The sequence below is a fragment of the Mirounga leonina genome, unplaced genomic scaffold (assembly GCF_011800145.1).
Source record: "Mirounga leonina isolate KUSES-001 unplaced genomic scaffold, KU_Mleo_1.0 Mir_94, whole genome shotgun sequence".
In the NCBI taxonomy this organism is placed as follows: domain Eukaryota; kingdom Metazoa; phylum Chordata; class Mammalia; order Carnivora; family Phocidae; genus Mirounga; species Mirounga leonina.
This window is the reverse complement of record NW_023270855.1, coordinates 30,098,844-30,114,864: the sequence shown is the minus strand read 5'-3', so window position 1 is coordinate 30,114,864 and position 16,021 is coordinate 30,098,844. Positions and strand designations below refer to the sequence as shown.

Below are 16,021 nucleotides of genomic sequence, written 5' to 3'. Positions count from 1 at the left end.
TTTTAAAGCTAGTTAAAGCAGACTAAGAAATGCTTTAGCCGTCTTGATGTGATCTGGTCACAATTTTCATGTGGTTAGAATTTTTAATTAAATCATTTTATTTAAGATTGTAATAGCCCTTTCAAATTATTTTCGTTGAGAGTTGCATTGTGTTATTTCAAGTTAATAACTCCTCTTCAAGCAAGCAGAATGCAGGATATTTCTTCTGATGATTTCTTTGTGCAATTGAAGAGAACAAAGCAAACCTCATTCTTGCTGGAAAGGAAGCAAAACTAACACCTAATAAAAATAGAGATAACAAAAATGAACTTGTAGCTCTGGGATATTCTGACCAGCAACATTAAATTCCCTGGATTATTTTTTACCTTTTTTAAAAAAGATTTATTTATTTATTTGAGAGAGAGAGAATGGGGCAGGAAGGGGCAGAGGGAGAGGGAGAATCCTGAAGCTGACTCCCCACTGAGGAGGAGCCAGATGCAGGGCTCAATCCCAGGACCCTGAGATCATGACCTGAGCTAAAATCAACAGTTGACCGCTTAACCAACTGAGACACCCAGATGCCCCATGTTTTTTACTTTTAAAATTCAGGATCCAGTCTAATTGATTAAATCAAATATAGCTGATGGGAGGCCTGTTCTCAGTGTTTTAGGAGGGGGAAGTCATCCTACGAACTTTGAATAACAAAGAGAGGGGTATATATTTGGTAATCTATCTCCTGACCAGTCCCAAAGCATAGTTGTCCCTGAATACATTTTTGTGATTATAGACAATCCTGAACAGTTGCTAAGACAAAAATTTTTGTCATTGTGCAGAGATGAATTACTGTAGATTCAATTTATTAATTATCCTTTACTTGGGTCACTTTTCCATCGCTCACACCTAACTGGTGGGAGAGAGAGGTTTCTTTTAAGAATTGTTTGGGGAGGCAGAGAGAAGTCAAATTGGGTTTAAAGCCGTGCGCATGTCTGTCCATGTTTAAACAATAATAAAATTGTCCTTTAAAAAAAATAACCCACCTAAGTTTCTTCTGAAATCTATAGTAATAATGCTGTGTACTTCTCCCAAGTATCCCATAGGGAGGCATTTTTCTTGTGTGATATTGAGGGTATAATTTTATGCAGTATATAGCTCCCAAAGAAAATACAGTGATAATGAGTATCTTGCTTTCTTTTCCTCATTTTGTTTGTAAATAGTTGTATCTGGTTTGCTTCTCATTAACTGTTACCTATTTTTATGGACATGTACTGTATAAGCAATTAATTGCTTGATCACATTAGTGCAGATCCTAATTTAGATGAAAAAGGCAAAGGGAAGTTGTAGAAAATATTAGCAAAATAAAACTAAAACTGAGTTGAGTAGGCTTTTGGCCATGTTGCTGTATATATTAGGCCATTGTTTGCTCTTCAGAATGTTACCTCCAGGAGCTCAGCCTCCCTGCCCAAAGGCGCAAGTACGCAATTAATGAACGATTTGTCTCACCTCACCGTGGGGGTCCGGGTGATGAGGCACTGTTTTTTGCTCTTGCTTGCCTCCCTCCAATCTGTTCCCTGCACATCGCAGTCACCTTTTCAAAGCGTACATTGGTAAAAATGTCCTAAAATTAGATTATGGTAATGATTGCACAGCTCTGTAAATATACTAAAAACTATTACATTTCAATAAAAGTACTTTAAAAGAAAGCACATATCAGACCTAATTGGCTGACCCCTTAGAGTCCTTGGGTGCCTTTCCAGGCTCATTTCAAAGTCCATTATGGTCTTGCGGATCTTGCCCTTCTTTATCCTTAGCCTCCTTTTTCTCCCCCAACCAGTTCACCAAGCTTCGGCCAGGTTGGCCTCTTATCCCATCTTCTTTTCTTTTCTTTCTTTCTTTTTTTTTTTTTTTAATTTATTTTTTATTCTTATGTTAATCCCCATACATTACATCGTTAGTTTTAGATGAAGTGTTCCATGATTCATTGTTTGTGCATAACACCCAGTGCTCCATGCAGAATGTGCCCTCCTCAATACCCACCACCAGGCTAACCCATCCTCCCACCCCCCTCCCCTCTAGAACCCTCAGTTTGTTTTTCAGAGTCCATCGTCTCTCATGGTTCGTCTACCCCTCCAATTTCCCCCGCTTCATTCTTCCCCTTCCGTTACCTTCTTCTTCTTCTTCTTCTTTTTTTTTTTTAACATATATTGCATTATTTGTTTCAGAGGTACAGATCTGAGATTCAACAGTCTTGCACCCCATCTTCTTTTCTGTCTCAACATCCTCATACTTGCTGTTCCTCGACTTTGGACTCTATCCCCTGTCTTGACAATGCCTTCAGCTAAAATGGTATCTCCTTCCTTGACTACTCTAAGTACATTCCTTTTCTACTTGTATTCTCTATGATTGTACCATGTGTGTTTCATTTAATTTTCATATTTGTTTTGCCATGCATATCAATTATAATTTATATACTTATTGATCCCCCCCCCCCCGCCCCCCGTGGACTGGAAGCTCCAAGAGGGCAGGAGCAATGTAGGGTATACACTGTTGAATGTCTTGATGCAGTAGTACCCTACCATGGAGAGAACATGAATACTTGCCTGCATCTTACCAAACTCCTGAGAAATTCTCTTTTTAGCCAGAGGGGTGAACAACAACCTAAAAAAGATTGTTAAGTGTGAAGATGGAGTAGGTACTTTGCGGACCAAAAGCACAAAGCTCTGGGCAATAGATAGCTACCAGCCACTGAGTATCCAGGCTGGCCAGGATTCAAGTTGTCTCTTTAATATGGCCCTAGAAGTCACAGGTTTCTGGGTTTACTAAGCCAGTCAGATCTGTCTCCACCATGATTGTTGTCTTGAGCAAAGGAGTATCATGGTTGGAATACCCTCTGTATTTGATCCTCAAGCCCAGCATTAGTGTGTTTTGCTGAGTATTTTTGTCGCGGTGCACATTTTGATAGGATTGGTAGATGTGCCATGGTTTGGAAATAGGCGCCCAGTAATATTTAAGACAGCTTTCTTTGTCCATTTCTTTTTGTTCTGTAAAAAAATACCCATTTCCTTCAACATTTTTCGTTCGATATTTCATAGGGACTGTGTGTGTATAAATGACTCAACTATATCAAAGGCCCAAGTTATGAAGCTCATCCTTTATTTCTCAAGGATAAACATTTATTAGGCAGTCACAATGACAGATTTTAAACAAAAGAAAATATGAATGAAGAGAATTCAGTAATCTGTATCACTTTGTTTCCCTAACTCAAGTTGTAACTTAGTATTTATTTCTGCTTGACTAGAAGTGACTTTCTCTTTTATAGACAATGACCAATGTTTATATAATTGTAATTGGATATTCTCCACATCTTGTTAGAAAAATCACTATATTTTTCTGTTAGTATTATAGGAACATGATTTTATCTTAGACACTTGCCAGTAGTGGTGGGAAGAATAACCTAGACAACTTCTTTCTTTTGAAATTATTATGCTTTTAGAGGCGCCTGGCTGGCTCAGTCAGGAGAGCATGCAACTCTTGATCTTGGGGTTGTGAGTTCAAGCCTCACAGTGGGCGTAGAGCTTACATTTAAAAAAAATAATAAAAATTACTATGTTCTTAGGGATGCCTGGGTGGCTCAGTCAGTTAAGCGTCTGCCTTCGGCTCAGGTCTCCTTGCTTAGTGGGGAGTCTGCTTCTCCCTCTGCCACTCCTCCCCCTGCTTGTGCTCTCTCTCTCTCCCTGACAAATAAATAAATAAAATCTTAAAAAAAATAAAAATAAACTTGCCTTTAAAAAATATTACCATGGGGCGCCTGCGTGGCTCAGTCATTAAGCGTCTGCCTTCGGCTCAGGTCATGGTCCTAGGGTCCTGGGATCGAGCCCCGCATCGGGCTCCCTGCTCCGCGGGAAGCCTGCTTCTCCCTCTCCCACTCCCCCTGCTTGTGTTCCCTCTCTCGCTGTGTCTCTCTCTGTCAAAATAAATGAATAAAATCTTAAAAAAAAATATATTACTATGTTTTTAGTTTTCTGAGGCCCTGTAGAAGAATTTTTTTTTTCTTTTTTCTTTTTTTTTTTACTTTGGAGCAGGTGTAGTAGCTGTTAGCTCACTGGTATTTTTATGAGTCCTAAACTTCAATTTTGTGAAAAATAGTTGTAGTACAGTGTTAATTTTGTAGGTTTGAGAGTAATATCTGGTTCAGGGCTTTGTGTTCTTGGGCAAGTTATATACCTTTTCTGAATAATTGTACCTAAGCCACAATATTATTATTGGAGGAATTACACAAGCCATTATACTGATGGTACTTTTAGTAGTGTCTGCCTCATAGGCAATAAGCGAGTGAGGTAGTGAATAACTTCTTATTGGGTGAGGCCATGGGTGGTAAACTCAGATAGCCTTAAAGGACTAGATAGGAAATACAAATGATAAAGTAGGACTGGGTAGAGTTATGATTCTTCTTGAAAGAGCTACTTGCTATTCACAGAGCATACTGTTGCAGTTAAAGCCCAGATTTCATTAAAAAATACAGATATTGGGGTTCGCTCTAGATTTTGCCATTCTGGCAAAAACACAAACACACACACACACGCACACACACGCACACACATACACACACACCCCATACCATACCATATCATACTATACCATAGATGAAACAGAATATCTGGAGGGATCGATTGATGGCTGTATTCAACATGGTGGCCACCAGGGTGAAATCTCTGATCTGTATTTGCCAGTTTCGTTGATCATAAAGGATTCAAAGTGATGGTGCAGTTGCAAAATCGAAGTACCGATTTGTGGTACTTGACATCACCACAGCCCTATCTATGACTAACCCTCGTTTTCTTGATAATCTTACAGAATCGAGAGACTTGATTCTTGGAGAACCAAACAGTGTTAACGTGGATTGGAAGAATTGACTGATTTATTTTATTCTGATGTTACAGAATATTTGAAGCCAGGAGCCCAGTTCTGTTTTGGAAGGGTGGCTCTGAGGAAGAGTGAACCGTGGTATTTTTCAGATTTTTTATGACAAATGTCTAATGAGCCCCTGTATAAATCAGTTTTCTAAGTGTACCTCTTCTTGGACTTGTTGGGAAGCATCTATTTTTATTTCTGAAGTTTTTAAGCTAGGATATAGTTAATAGCAGAGGGATGTCTTTAATTTTTTGACTCTTTCAGTCTTGTCTGATAAAAAAAAAGTAGATCTGTCTTTTGTAATCAGTGTTATTTTAGAGTAAAATCACAAAGAGAAGTTCAGTCTTTTGCTTCTCTACCTGACTTGAACAGTCATTTTTACAACCTTTTTTGTGTTCTTTTTCCCCCTAGGATACTACATTGCTATGTGATTCCTCTTTGCCTTGAATTGCAATCTGTTTTACTTAAAAAAAAAAAAAGTTATGGCTCTATATTAGGTCTTTTTATAACGGGTGATGCAAAAAAAATATATATTTTTGTAGCTGGGACAATAAGTACATTTGAATATGATAAAATAGGTAATCTCCTGTAATATACTCTATTGGGTTTGAGGTTAGCTCAGTATCACAAACAACTGGAGGGACCATTTATAATGTAATAGTTACAAAGGAATGTACTTCTTGATTCTACTTTTTGGGACACTCACTAAGTACATTTTACTATGATTAATTGGAATACAGGCACAAAGGAGATGAGAGGCTGATCAGAATATTTAATTACCTTAACGATGATTTGATACTTTTGCCCATTGTAGGTACAAAAAAGATAAAGATTTATTCATTTTAGACTATTGTGTGGGATTTAATGTTCTTAAGTGCTCTTTAAAATTAAGAGAAAATTATGCTTGTTAGAGATTTTGCTATCCTTGAGGGATCTTTAATTTGTTTGTTGTATGAGCAGTTATAATAGATATAAACAGCCCGCTTAACTGCTTGTCTGCCATTCTGGAAATATGCATTCTGGATGTGAAAATGTGAGTGCCTGTACTTATTTTTAGTGGGCTTATTTTTGGTGGTAACTCTGGCAAAGAACTAGGACTCTTTATATGAGAGCCATTTGTCCATCATCTTAAGTAATTTTCATCCTGGCACTAGGGAACCAGAATGTCTTTCTTTGTTCTAATGTTTTCAATTTTGGATGGAAGCTGACCAATTCTTCCAGGCTTCTAAGTCCTTTGGAATGACCTAGAACTGGACATACAGTTGAGTGGAAATACCTTCAAGTGTCACTCTCCTATTTTGCTTTGCGTACAAGATGTGTGAGACCATGTTATAGATGGAACTCTAGCCTGGTCTCATCATAAACTTACTCTGGTTTCACCTCTGCCATACAACTGCTTTCCCCTGTAGGAGATCATGACATAGCTGGGATCAAGTAGATGTTGTTGGTTCCATGTGGTAAGGTGAAAACGGTAATGTGAAGGAATGCTGTGGGTGTGTTGAAATGCATAGTGACCGTGTGTCTTTCTTTTTTGGTGGGCATCCCAGACTTCCACTCATTTTCAGATACACAAATGCATGTGTGAATGAATGTACCACCTTTGTCAAAAAAACGAGCCCTGTAGTTTCAATTCATTTGCAATTTTGGAAGAAAAATATTTTCCATTATTCCGTAACTAAGATGCTATGTTGAGAATGTTATCTAATGTAGTGTTTAGAGGGGCTGGTCTCTTTGTAAGAAAAATGTTCAGCCTGCAGATAAACAGTAGAGTTCAGACAGCTTGAAACCCTTTCTTTATTTCCCCCAAGTCAAAATTTCTGTGAAACACTGAGAGTCAAGATTACATGGAATCCTCCTGAAGATACAGTTAAGGCAGATGGGATACACATCTGCTTTTGTATTCCCAGAATACAACATTTATTTTTATAAACTATGTCCGGTGGCTCTGGGAAATTAAATCATGCACATAAGGAACAGTTTCGTTGATATCTTCAGTGGTAGGTATCCAGTCTTAGGATATTTTTATAGCAAAAGATTGGGCCTTTGGGTCTGGAAACATTTTTATCTTTTTTTGCTTCAAGCTGGAAATGAGGTAGCCTCCAGAGAAGTTCTGAGAGGTGGTGGAGTTTATGAAATCTCCCTGATGAAAATACCTGTCACTCATTTCGCTCCCTGCATAGCAACCAACCTGACTTAAGCTTCCCCCTGCTGAGCGAGGCGTAAGCATCATTGGCTAGTTAATGCTGTTGGTTTTGAAATCTTCACTTTCATCCTGTCAAAATTGAGAGGCTCAAATTCTCCTGGATGATGGGAGTAGTTGGGTGTTAACTTTCTAAACTCATTTTATTATACCATTCAGACTCCTGAAGGCTGCCCTGGTTTGATATTCCTCATGCCCAGGCGTGTTCGCTGTGTGTGTGTCTGTGTGTTGGTGTGTTGGTTAAAGTCACACTGGAGACTACCTCTTTTGAGGTGGGGTCTATAGCATTGTGCACTATTGGACGTCCTCTGTGTCTTCTACACTTGTTCCATCACTGTGATCCCAGTTCCAGCATTATCACAACACTCAAAGCCCTGCTGAGCTTTCTGCTGACAGATGACGTCAGCTCCATTAACCATAGTAGGTTTGGTGCTGTAGGACTTGATAGAGTGTATGTTTGCAAGACACTGACTCCTCCCTCTTGTTAGTCACATGATAACCATAGGCAGATTCATACTTACTGTCTGTTCCAAAGAATGAAAATACATATTTTCCTAAGCATGCTCCATTTTTAATTGTGTAATTAAGTTGCTGACATAAGCAAGTATGCAATTCCACATTAAGGTAAGGATCCGTAAAGTCATGCATTTGCATAATTTAATTTTCTGCACAGAAGATATTGAAAATCAATAGCATGATTCATAGCCTTACCATATCATTGCCATGCTGCTGTTGGTTGGCTGTTAGAGTTTAGAAGAGTACAAAGAGTATTAAAATTGATTGAATTTGGTGTGCTGAGACTGTATCTTTACTTGGGAACCACAGATTGTTTCATTTTGCAAATCTCTGCTCCTTGCCAATGAAATATTATGTTACTTAATATACTCAATATACAGTTTTTTGACTGCGGTTCAAATAATTTCTAAAAGTTGTTTTTTAAAAAAATACCTTATTTTATGATTAAAATACATTTGAGGAGGGGACTAAAATTTTTGTTTTGTTTTAAATTATGCAAGTACCATTCATACATGATTATGTTCTTAGGGAAAAAGAAATCACGCATTACTGATCTAGATGGAGTAAAAGGGGAAACTAAATGTAGTCATCTTTAATGAATAGTTTATGTGTCTCAAATAAATCTGGTGCCAGGGCGATAAAGTCCTTTGCTTCTCTGTTCATTTCTAAGTTGCCTCCCTAAGCAATTGCTTATGAGGTACTTGGGGATCATTCCTTCCAGCTTCATGTTTTAGATATTTGCTGTCGTGATGGGTGGGCAGTGAGTAGAAAGTGAGACAGTGGGGAGAAGGTCGTGGTTTTGCTTGTGGCTTATATAAACACACACGTATACATGCACACACTCTTACCCCCAGCACAGACACCATCAGCCTTTATGTTGTTCATGTGTATAAGTATTCACTCACTCATTCATTCATTCACTGGGTGATGAATACCTACCATATTCCAGACTCCATCATGGCTGGTAGGTTGAGAAGCTCCTTATCTTCAGGTAGCTTAGAGCCCCTCATAGGCCATGCAGCATGTCCTTCAGAAGCAGGGTTTTTTGTTCATTCTTCACTTGCTGTGTGCAACCCACATGTACCTTAGTACTTTGGGGGGTGTGCTGAAGGCATGGATAGCTCATCTTCCTTGGGATAGCCCTGCTCTCTGTGTTACCTTTTGTCCATTGGTCTGTGTCCACCCAAACCACACCTCTTCCTTTTGTCCCAGATGAACTTCCTTTAGATAGTTCTACTGCTCCTTTGTGCCCCTACACCACAGTATGATGCGGATGGATGGCTGGGGATGTAACTGCTCTTCGGGGTTTGGATCCCGTTACGTTGCAGCGTCAGAGGAGTTCGGATGTTTACCTCTCTTGTTTCTTGAATTGGATATATCTTTGTAGGTTTGCTTTTTCCACTGAGTGTTTAGTGGGCTTGGGAAGCTGGTCAGTGTGGGACCCCAAAACCCATGGCCTCTATCAAGTCTAGTTAAAGACTGATGCAGATGTAATCTAAGGCTGTGGAGGTTTTCACACTTCCCTGATATAGCTCTGGACTCTGTTGCTTTGCTTTTCCAGCAGGATGGGTAACACAGCTGCCCACGTGAAAGCCACTCCAATGGGAGATGGTGCTGGCAGCCTCTGTCCTCTTTTGTTTCCTACCCCAGTGTTCTCAGAGTTTCTGGAAAATGAAAAGCACCGCCTTTTCAGGAAAGAAAGGGGGGCTGGTTGTGGAGATTGTGATTCTAGATAACATCTTTTGTAAAAGGTATAAATGAATATCCTTGAGGATAACTCCATTCCTCCTTTACTTTTGTTTGTGACCTTTCTGTTTCAGTTCAGATTTAGCTATATTCCGAGGTTGACGCCATATTGGTGTGATTTATGTAGCAGGCAGTTCATCTCTGCCTGGCTAGCCTTTTCCCAGCATTAACTTAGCCTGTCAGGTTCCAGGCTGTGAGGGTGAATTGAGAATGTCAAAGTTGAAGGGGACCTCGGTTCAGCTCAGCAAGGAAGTTTGTGTTTTTTTAATCTCTGGCTTTAAAATAGGATCACCCAAACAACGTTTTTTTTTTCTTTAAAGTACTTGTATCCTATATTGTGGTCCCACCCCAGGTCAGTCGAATCTGAATCTCCCAATGGTAGGGTCCAGGGCATAGATTTTTTTTGTTTTTGTTTGTCTTGCATTTGTTTTGTTTTCTTTTTAAAACATCCAGGTTGAGAGTTAGAGCTCTAGTCTAACAATGACCTTTTATGGAGAAATTGATGATCAGGTGTAGAATCGACTCATTTGAAGGTCACCAAGGTCACCTTTAGTGTCATTTGGGGATCTTTTGCATACAAGGGACGAAAAGCAAGTGGTTCATGTAAATATAAAGCATCCCACAGGATCAGTTTCATATTACCTCTGTCATGGGCTTAAATTTTGTCAAGAGAATTGATCTATAGATTTTGCTTCCCTGGGTGTGGTTACATTTTTGAACTCCTCTGCTGATCTACTTGGCCGCCCAACCAGGCTCCTGAGGTTCCTGTCCTAACACTGGCAGGAAGAAAGAAGAATCTCTCTGACTGGCTGATGTCCCCATTGCCAAACAGGTCATAGACACCAAGGGCGTGGTTTACAATGATTGGCTAGCTTAAGCCAAACAAGGCCCCGCCCCTGGAACTGGCAGGGATGGGCTGACAGGACATGGCTATGCACTGCATGACTTGTGGGTAGGTGAGTGCGGGGTATGATGATTACAAAATCGGAGTCTTTGCAACAAATTTCTACTGTATTATTAGGTATTTTTAAAACACTCCATGCCCACTGCTGAGCTAGTTGCTCTGTTCACAGTGTCTTGTGTTGTTTTTGTAACAATGCTGTGAAGTTGTTGCTACTTGTAGCAACATTTAACAGGCAAGGAAACTGAGGCTCAGTCATGCACCCTAATGGAAGTCCCATTGCCTTGTTCAAGACAGTGCTTTACTCATTACCTTGATAGAGGAAGGATTATTTGGGAATAATTATTTAGAGTGAACTAGCTCTGAGAAGCATATTAAACAGATACATAAAAAAGTTTACTGCATGCACAGACAATAAATAAGCCGAACAATTATTTATGTAGCATGCTTTAGTGGAGGGAAAAAAATAGATTAGGAGTGTAGGAGATAGAAAATTTTATTTTTGATCCCTAGAAGCTTAGAATGGTCAACTTCTTAGAGCTCTGCATGGCTCATCTGCAAAATCCTAGGATGGGCTGGATGGTGGGTACCTAAACCTTCGTTATACTTTAAAAATGACCAATGAGCAAACATAAACGATACCAGGTTTACTTTTTAGATACATGTTTGAATTTTACAAGATTCCTGTTTCCCTGTAAAAGGCCCATGTATCTATGGAGTATCTGTTCTTAGTTCAAGCATTTTTTCTTTTAAAGCCAGTCTTTGGAGTTGACATGCAAGCATAAAACACAGATCTTCCTCCACTTATGATGGGGTTACATCCTGATAAACTCATTGTAAGTTGAAAATATCTTACGGTGAAAATATATTTAATACACCCAAACTACCGAACATCATAGCTCAGCCTAACTTAACATGCTCAAAACGCTTACATTAGCCTACGGTTGGGAAAGTCATCTAACAAAGCCTAGTTTATAATACGGTGTTGAATATCTCATTCATTGAGTTTGTACGGAAAGTGAAAAACAGAATGGCTGTATGAGTGCAGATGGTTGTAAGTGTGTTGGTTGTTGAGCCTTGTGATCGTGGGGCTGACTGGGAGCTGGGGCCTCTGCTGCCCAGCATCACGAGAGAGGATCTTACTCTACATATTGCCAGCCCAGGGAAAAGATCCAAATCCAAATTCAAGGTTCCATTCCTGCTGAATGTGTATCACTTTTTAAGATTTTATTTACTTATTTGACAGAGTGGGTAGCAAGCACGCATGAGCGGGGTGGGATGGGTTTGGGGAAGCAAGGGCAGAGGGAGAAGCAGACTGCCTGCTGAGCAAGAAGCCTGATGCTGGACTCGATCCCAAGACCCTGGCATCATGACCTGAGCCAAGGGCAGACGCTTAACCGACTGAACCACTCAGGCGCCCAGAATGCGTATCATGTTTGCGCCACTATAAAGTTGAAAAATTGCTAGGTCAGCCCATCATAAGTTGGGGACTGTCTGTACTTTACACGTTTCCTAATTTGCCATCATGGTGACATCATTATCATTACCTGGACTAATTCAGAATAGAGAATGTACTGTTTTCCTGGTGCCATCTTAATCTTAAATTGAATCTACAGTTCCCCTAACCATTTTCCCCTGCTTTTTAAAAGCACACTTGATTTTGTTTGGGTGCATTTAAATATTAACATAGACAGCTGGGATGTATTGTTTGAAGTGTAATTCCATTTCATTTTGGATTCTGGGCACCTGTGGTATTTGTCTTCTTACAAGTCAGTGCATTCGGGTGTGGGCTCACAAGAAAAGAAATTTACATTCATGAATTGGCTGGGAGGGGAGGACTTTGAACACTGTAGCAGGCAGATGGAAGCTCTCTATAATGGCGGAGAAGATTGGATTCATTATGAGGTTTCAAAAAATACATCATTAGAGTTTCTTTTCTGAGCATCGTTGGCCTTGTGGGTTTCATATCAGTTGTAACAGGTGACTATTTGGGCTCCAAAGGATATGGAGGACTGGTACTCACCATGGGATGTCTCCCAGGCCTTAGACCATGATGCGTTTGGATGGCAGAGGCCCTGGCTTTGATGTAGGCATGCTTATGTTCGGTTGCCTGATGTGCTGCATGCTTACCTATGTGACCTGGGACCAGTCACTTAGTGTCTCTGAGCCTTAATTCCTCCATCTGTAAAAGAGATGGAATGACCCCTTGCTCTATGAGGATCCAATAAGGCTCAGAGGCCTTTTGCAGCTAGGACATAGGCTTATACATGTAGTCGGAACAAAGACCTCAGGTTCCAAGTCTTCTATTACTAGTTGTATGACCTTGGGCAAGTTAAAGGTACTTAACTTCTCTAAGGTTCGGTTTACTTATCTATAGAATGGTCTCGTTATTGGGACCACTGGATCTGTTGCCTGGTTGTGTTCTGCAGATTATGTAAGATACTATATATATATATATATAAAGGGCTTAGTGCCCCATGCTTGGTGGCCCAAAGGCTCGTTGTAATCTACTGTTAGTATTAATATTAATCCTGGTCATCTCGCTAGGTTATCCCATAGCTGTTTTTCTGTACAATCAGGAGGGTCTCTTCCGTTATCCCTGAGGTCTGTGCTTCTGGGAAGTCACTGGTGGTGTGTTGGACACCCTTTCCCTGTCCAGTGGAGTGAAGACTTTTACTCATCGTGTTCTCCCTCTCTTCCAGCCTTGACGGAAGGCTACGTCGGGGCCCTGCACGAGAACAGACACGGCAGCTCAGCGCAGATCCGCAGGCGCAAGGCTTCAGGCGACCCGTACTGGGCCTACTCAGGTGAGTGGATGGGGTCCGGCCAGACTCACACCGGTCAGTGACCATCCCGTTGAGCTCACTGGAAAGTACTCTTTGAATCGCTTTCACGCCGAACCTGTTTGTTCAGACCTTTTGTAGTTCCCTAAAAGTTGAAACACTCAAGCCTGTTTTTCCTCAAGGTTATAAGTACCTTAATTTCTCTCTCCCACCTGTTTTCTCAACCTGCTTTCCCCCCTCAATTTGCATTTATTTCTGAACTTTACTTGTTAATGAGTGATTGTACCAAACTTGTCATTTCCCCAAAGACCCAGCCTTTTCTTTTCTGTCTTTTCAGTAGCTGCAATATCAGAAAGCAGAAAATAGAAGGCTAGTCTTGAGCTGCTAAATGTCTGCTAACTATTACAAAGCGTCACATATCAAAATGATCTGTTATACTTTAATCTAAAAAAAATGCAACTTTATTTTCAAATCAGATCTCGTTAGTTGAATGTATTTCAGCCCTCTATGGTATTCTGCAGTTCTTTTCATTTTTGCTTTTAAACTTTTAGCCTTCCAGCCAGTGAAGACCGAGAGCATTGTTAAAGCTATGTTGAATATTACATTGCAGATAATTTTCTTACATTCTAAAGGGGGGAAAAATGAAGACCTACAAGAATATACAGACGTTTCTGGATTATGTTCCCAACAACTACCAAAAATATGATAGGTGGATTATTATTTCTAAAAGAGATTTTGATGCTCTAATATATATGGAAAATGTATTGTAGCTAATTGAGGAGCAATGGTTGAGGAAGATAGATCACTTTGGAAATTACTTTGGCACTAAATAATTCAAGTTATTTGTCTGAAAAGGTTTGAAGGCACGTGGTATTAGTATTAATAATAAATCTGTGTTTATGCAATGTCATTGCATATAGAGTTGAGAAGCATTATTTTCATAATGATACTCTGGTTTTATTTATTTATTTTTATTTTTATTTTTTTTTAAAGATTTTATTTATTTATTTGACAGAGAGAGACACAGCGAGAGAGGGAACACAAGCAGGGGGAGTGGGAGAGGGAGAAGCAGGCTTTCCGCTGAGCAGAGAGCCCGACACGGGGCTCGATCCCAGGACTCTGGGATCATGACCTGAGCCGAAGGCAGATGCTTAATGACTGAGCCACCCAGGCGCCCGATGCTCTGGTTTTAAATCCTGAATTTCCACCTGCAAATCTTGTTAAATTTATGTCAGTATAAAATTTATAGGCTTGATCTTTAATTACACCTTATCTATTGGCTTTTTGCATCCTTTTGTCTATTGATAAATCTCCTGCCCCTACAGGGAGAATAGCCTATCTGTTTTGTTTTGCAAGGAACAGATAGTGATTCTGAAGTCTTCCATCACACCCAACTCCTTGTGATTAGAATTATCTAATTAGAGGCTTTTTGTCACCATTTCTGATAAATGAAGGGAATTGTGAGATGAAGGCCAAAATTACATATATATATGGCTTCTTGCCAAGAAACTGGAAGAAAATTTATCATTTTGTTCTCTGTGGCTCTGATATCAGTTAGGAAGAGGCATAAAGTGGCCTGCTATTTACAGTTCATCAATTTAGAATAACAATGCTGTTAGTCAGGAAATTGGAAGTTATATCCCATCAGCATCTCCAGTTGCAAATGGCAGTGAAGAAATCAAAGTCCTAAAACTTTCCCCATTACTCAGTTAAGAATGGACGTAAGTGGTGCAGTCTTTGGAATGGAGCAATTGTTGATATCCTTAACTCTAGTGGACTTCATGAGTCTCCATTTTGCATTTCTGGAATGCATTTGGGAACTGCTTCTATAGGTGGAAGGGCTAAGAGTTCAGCTGCAGGCTTTGGCACCCCTTTTCTGTAAAAAGCCAGACAGTAAATATCTTAGGCTTTGTAGGGTGTGGGGTTTCTCTTGCCACTACTCAACTTTGCCAGTATGTGCAAAGGCGGCCATCGATAATGCTAGATGATCTGGCTAGGTTTCCATAAAAATGTATTTATGAACACTGGAATTTGAATTGTATATAATTTTCATGTGTCAGAAAATATTATATTTCTTTTTCCTCAATCACTTAAAAATAACAGAAACCATCCTTACTTAGGCTCTATTAAAACAGGTGGCCGGTTGGATAGGGTACACAGGCTACAGTTTGTCAACCTCTCTCCTAGTTGATTTTTTTTTTCTGGATGGGATGGGACAGTCATATGAGGAATCCCCCAGAAGGGTATAGACTGGTTTGGAAGAACTGGTGAAGTCACTTGCTTAAGAGCGAGATGGAGAAAATAAAGCGTAAAAGGAGAAGAAAAGAATGAGACGGGTATCCATTGATGGTACATAGTCCTCATGCTTTCAACAGTTCTTCCTGAAAATTCTGCAGTATCAGTGGTTGCTTCACACCAGCACGGTGGAAGAGCAGTTCTCGTGTCAACAAGACTTGGGGTCCATCAGAGACACTCCTTAGCACTGGGCCAGTAGACAAAGACAGGGCAGGAAGGAGTTGTTACCTGTCACTTTTTTTTTTTTTAATTTATTTATTTATTCATTTGAGAGAGTGAGAATGAGAGAGAGTACATGAGAGGGGGGAGGGTCAGAGGGAGAAGCAGACTCCTCGCTGAGCAGGGAGCCCGATGCGGGACTCGATCCAGGGACTCCAGGATCATGACCTGAGCCGAAGGCAGTCGCTTAACCAACTGAGCCACCCAGGCGCCCCTACTTCATCATTCTTAATGGCTACCTAGCATTCCATTGCTTAGATAGAATATAGTTTATTTGTTCAATTTATTATTTTCAGATATTGAAGTTATTCCCAGTCTTTCTCTCTCACAGACAATAATATGATGAAAGTGCTCATTTCATTGGTTAAGATATTCTTGGGCAACATTCCTTTCCCTAAGAATTTTAAAGATTTTTGTGTTTCATTGTCTTCATTGTTAAAAGAGGCTGGAGAGAAATAAAAGTCCACTATGCTT

At 40.0% G+C, this 16,021-nt stretch overlaps 1 protein-coding gene across 3 annotated transcripts in view; it reads left to right on the top strand.

The window, feature by feature from the left end:
* The window catches only part of PTPRG (protein tyrosine phosphatase receptor type G), a 705,012-nt gene that overhangs the window by 171,375 nt on the left and 517,616 nt on the right, over positions 1 to 16,021 (top strand). For all 3 annotated transcript variants that reach the window (XM_034996466.1, XM_034996465.1, XM_034996467.1), the window contains exon 2: positions 12,953 to 13,057. In XM_034996466.1, the coding sequence (XP_034852357.1) occupies positions 12,953 to 13,057 (105 nt within the window). The remainder of the gene's footprint in view (positions 1 to 12,952; positions 13,058 to 16,021) is intronic.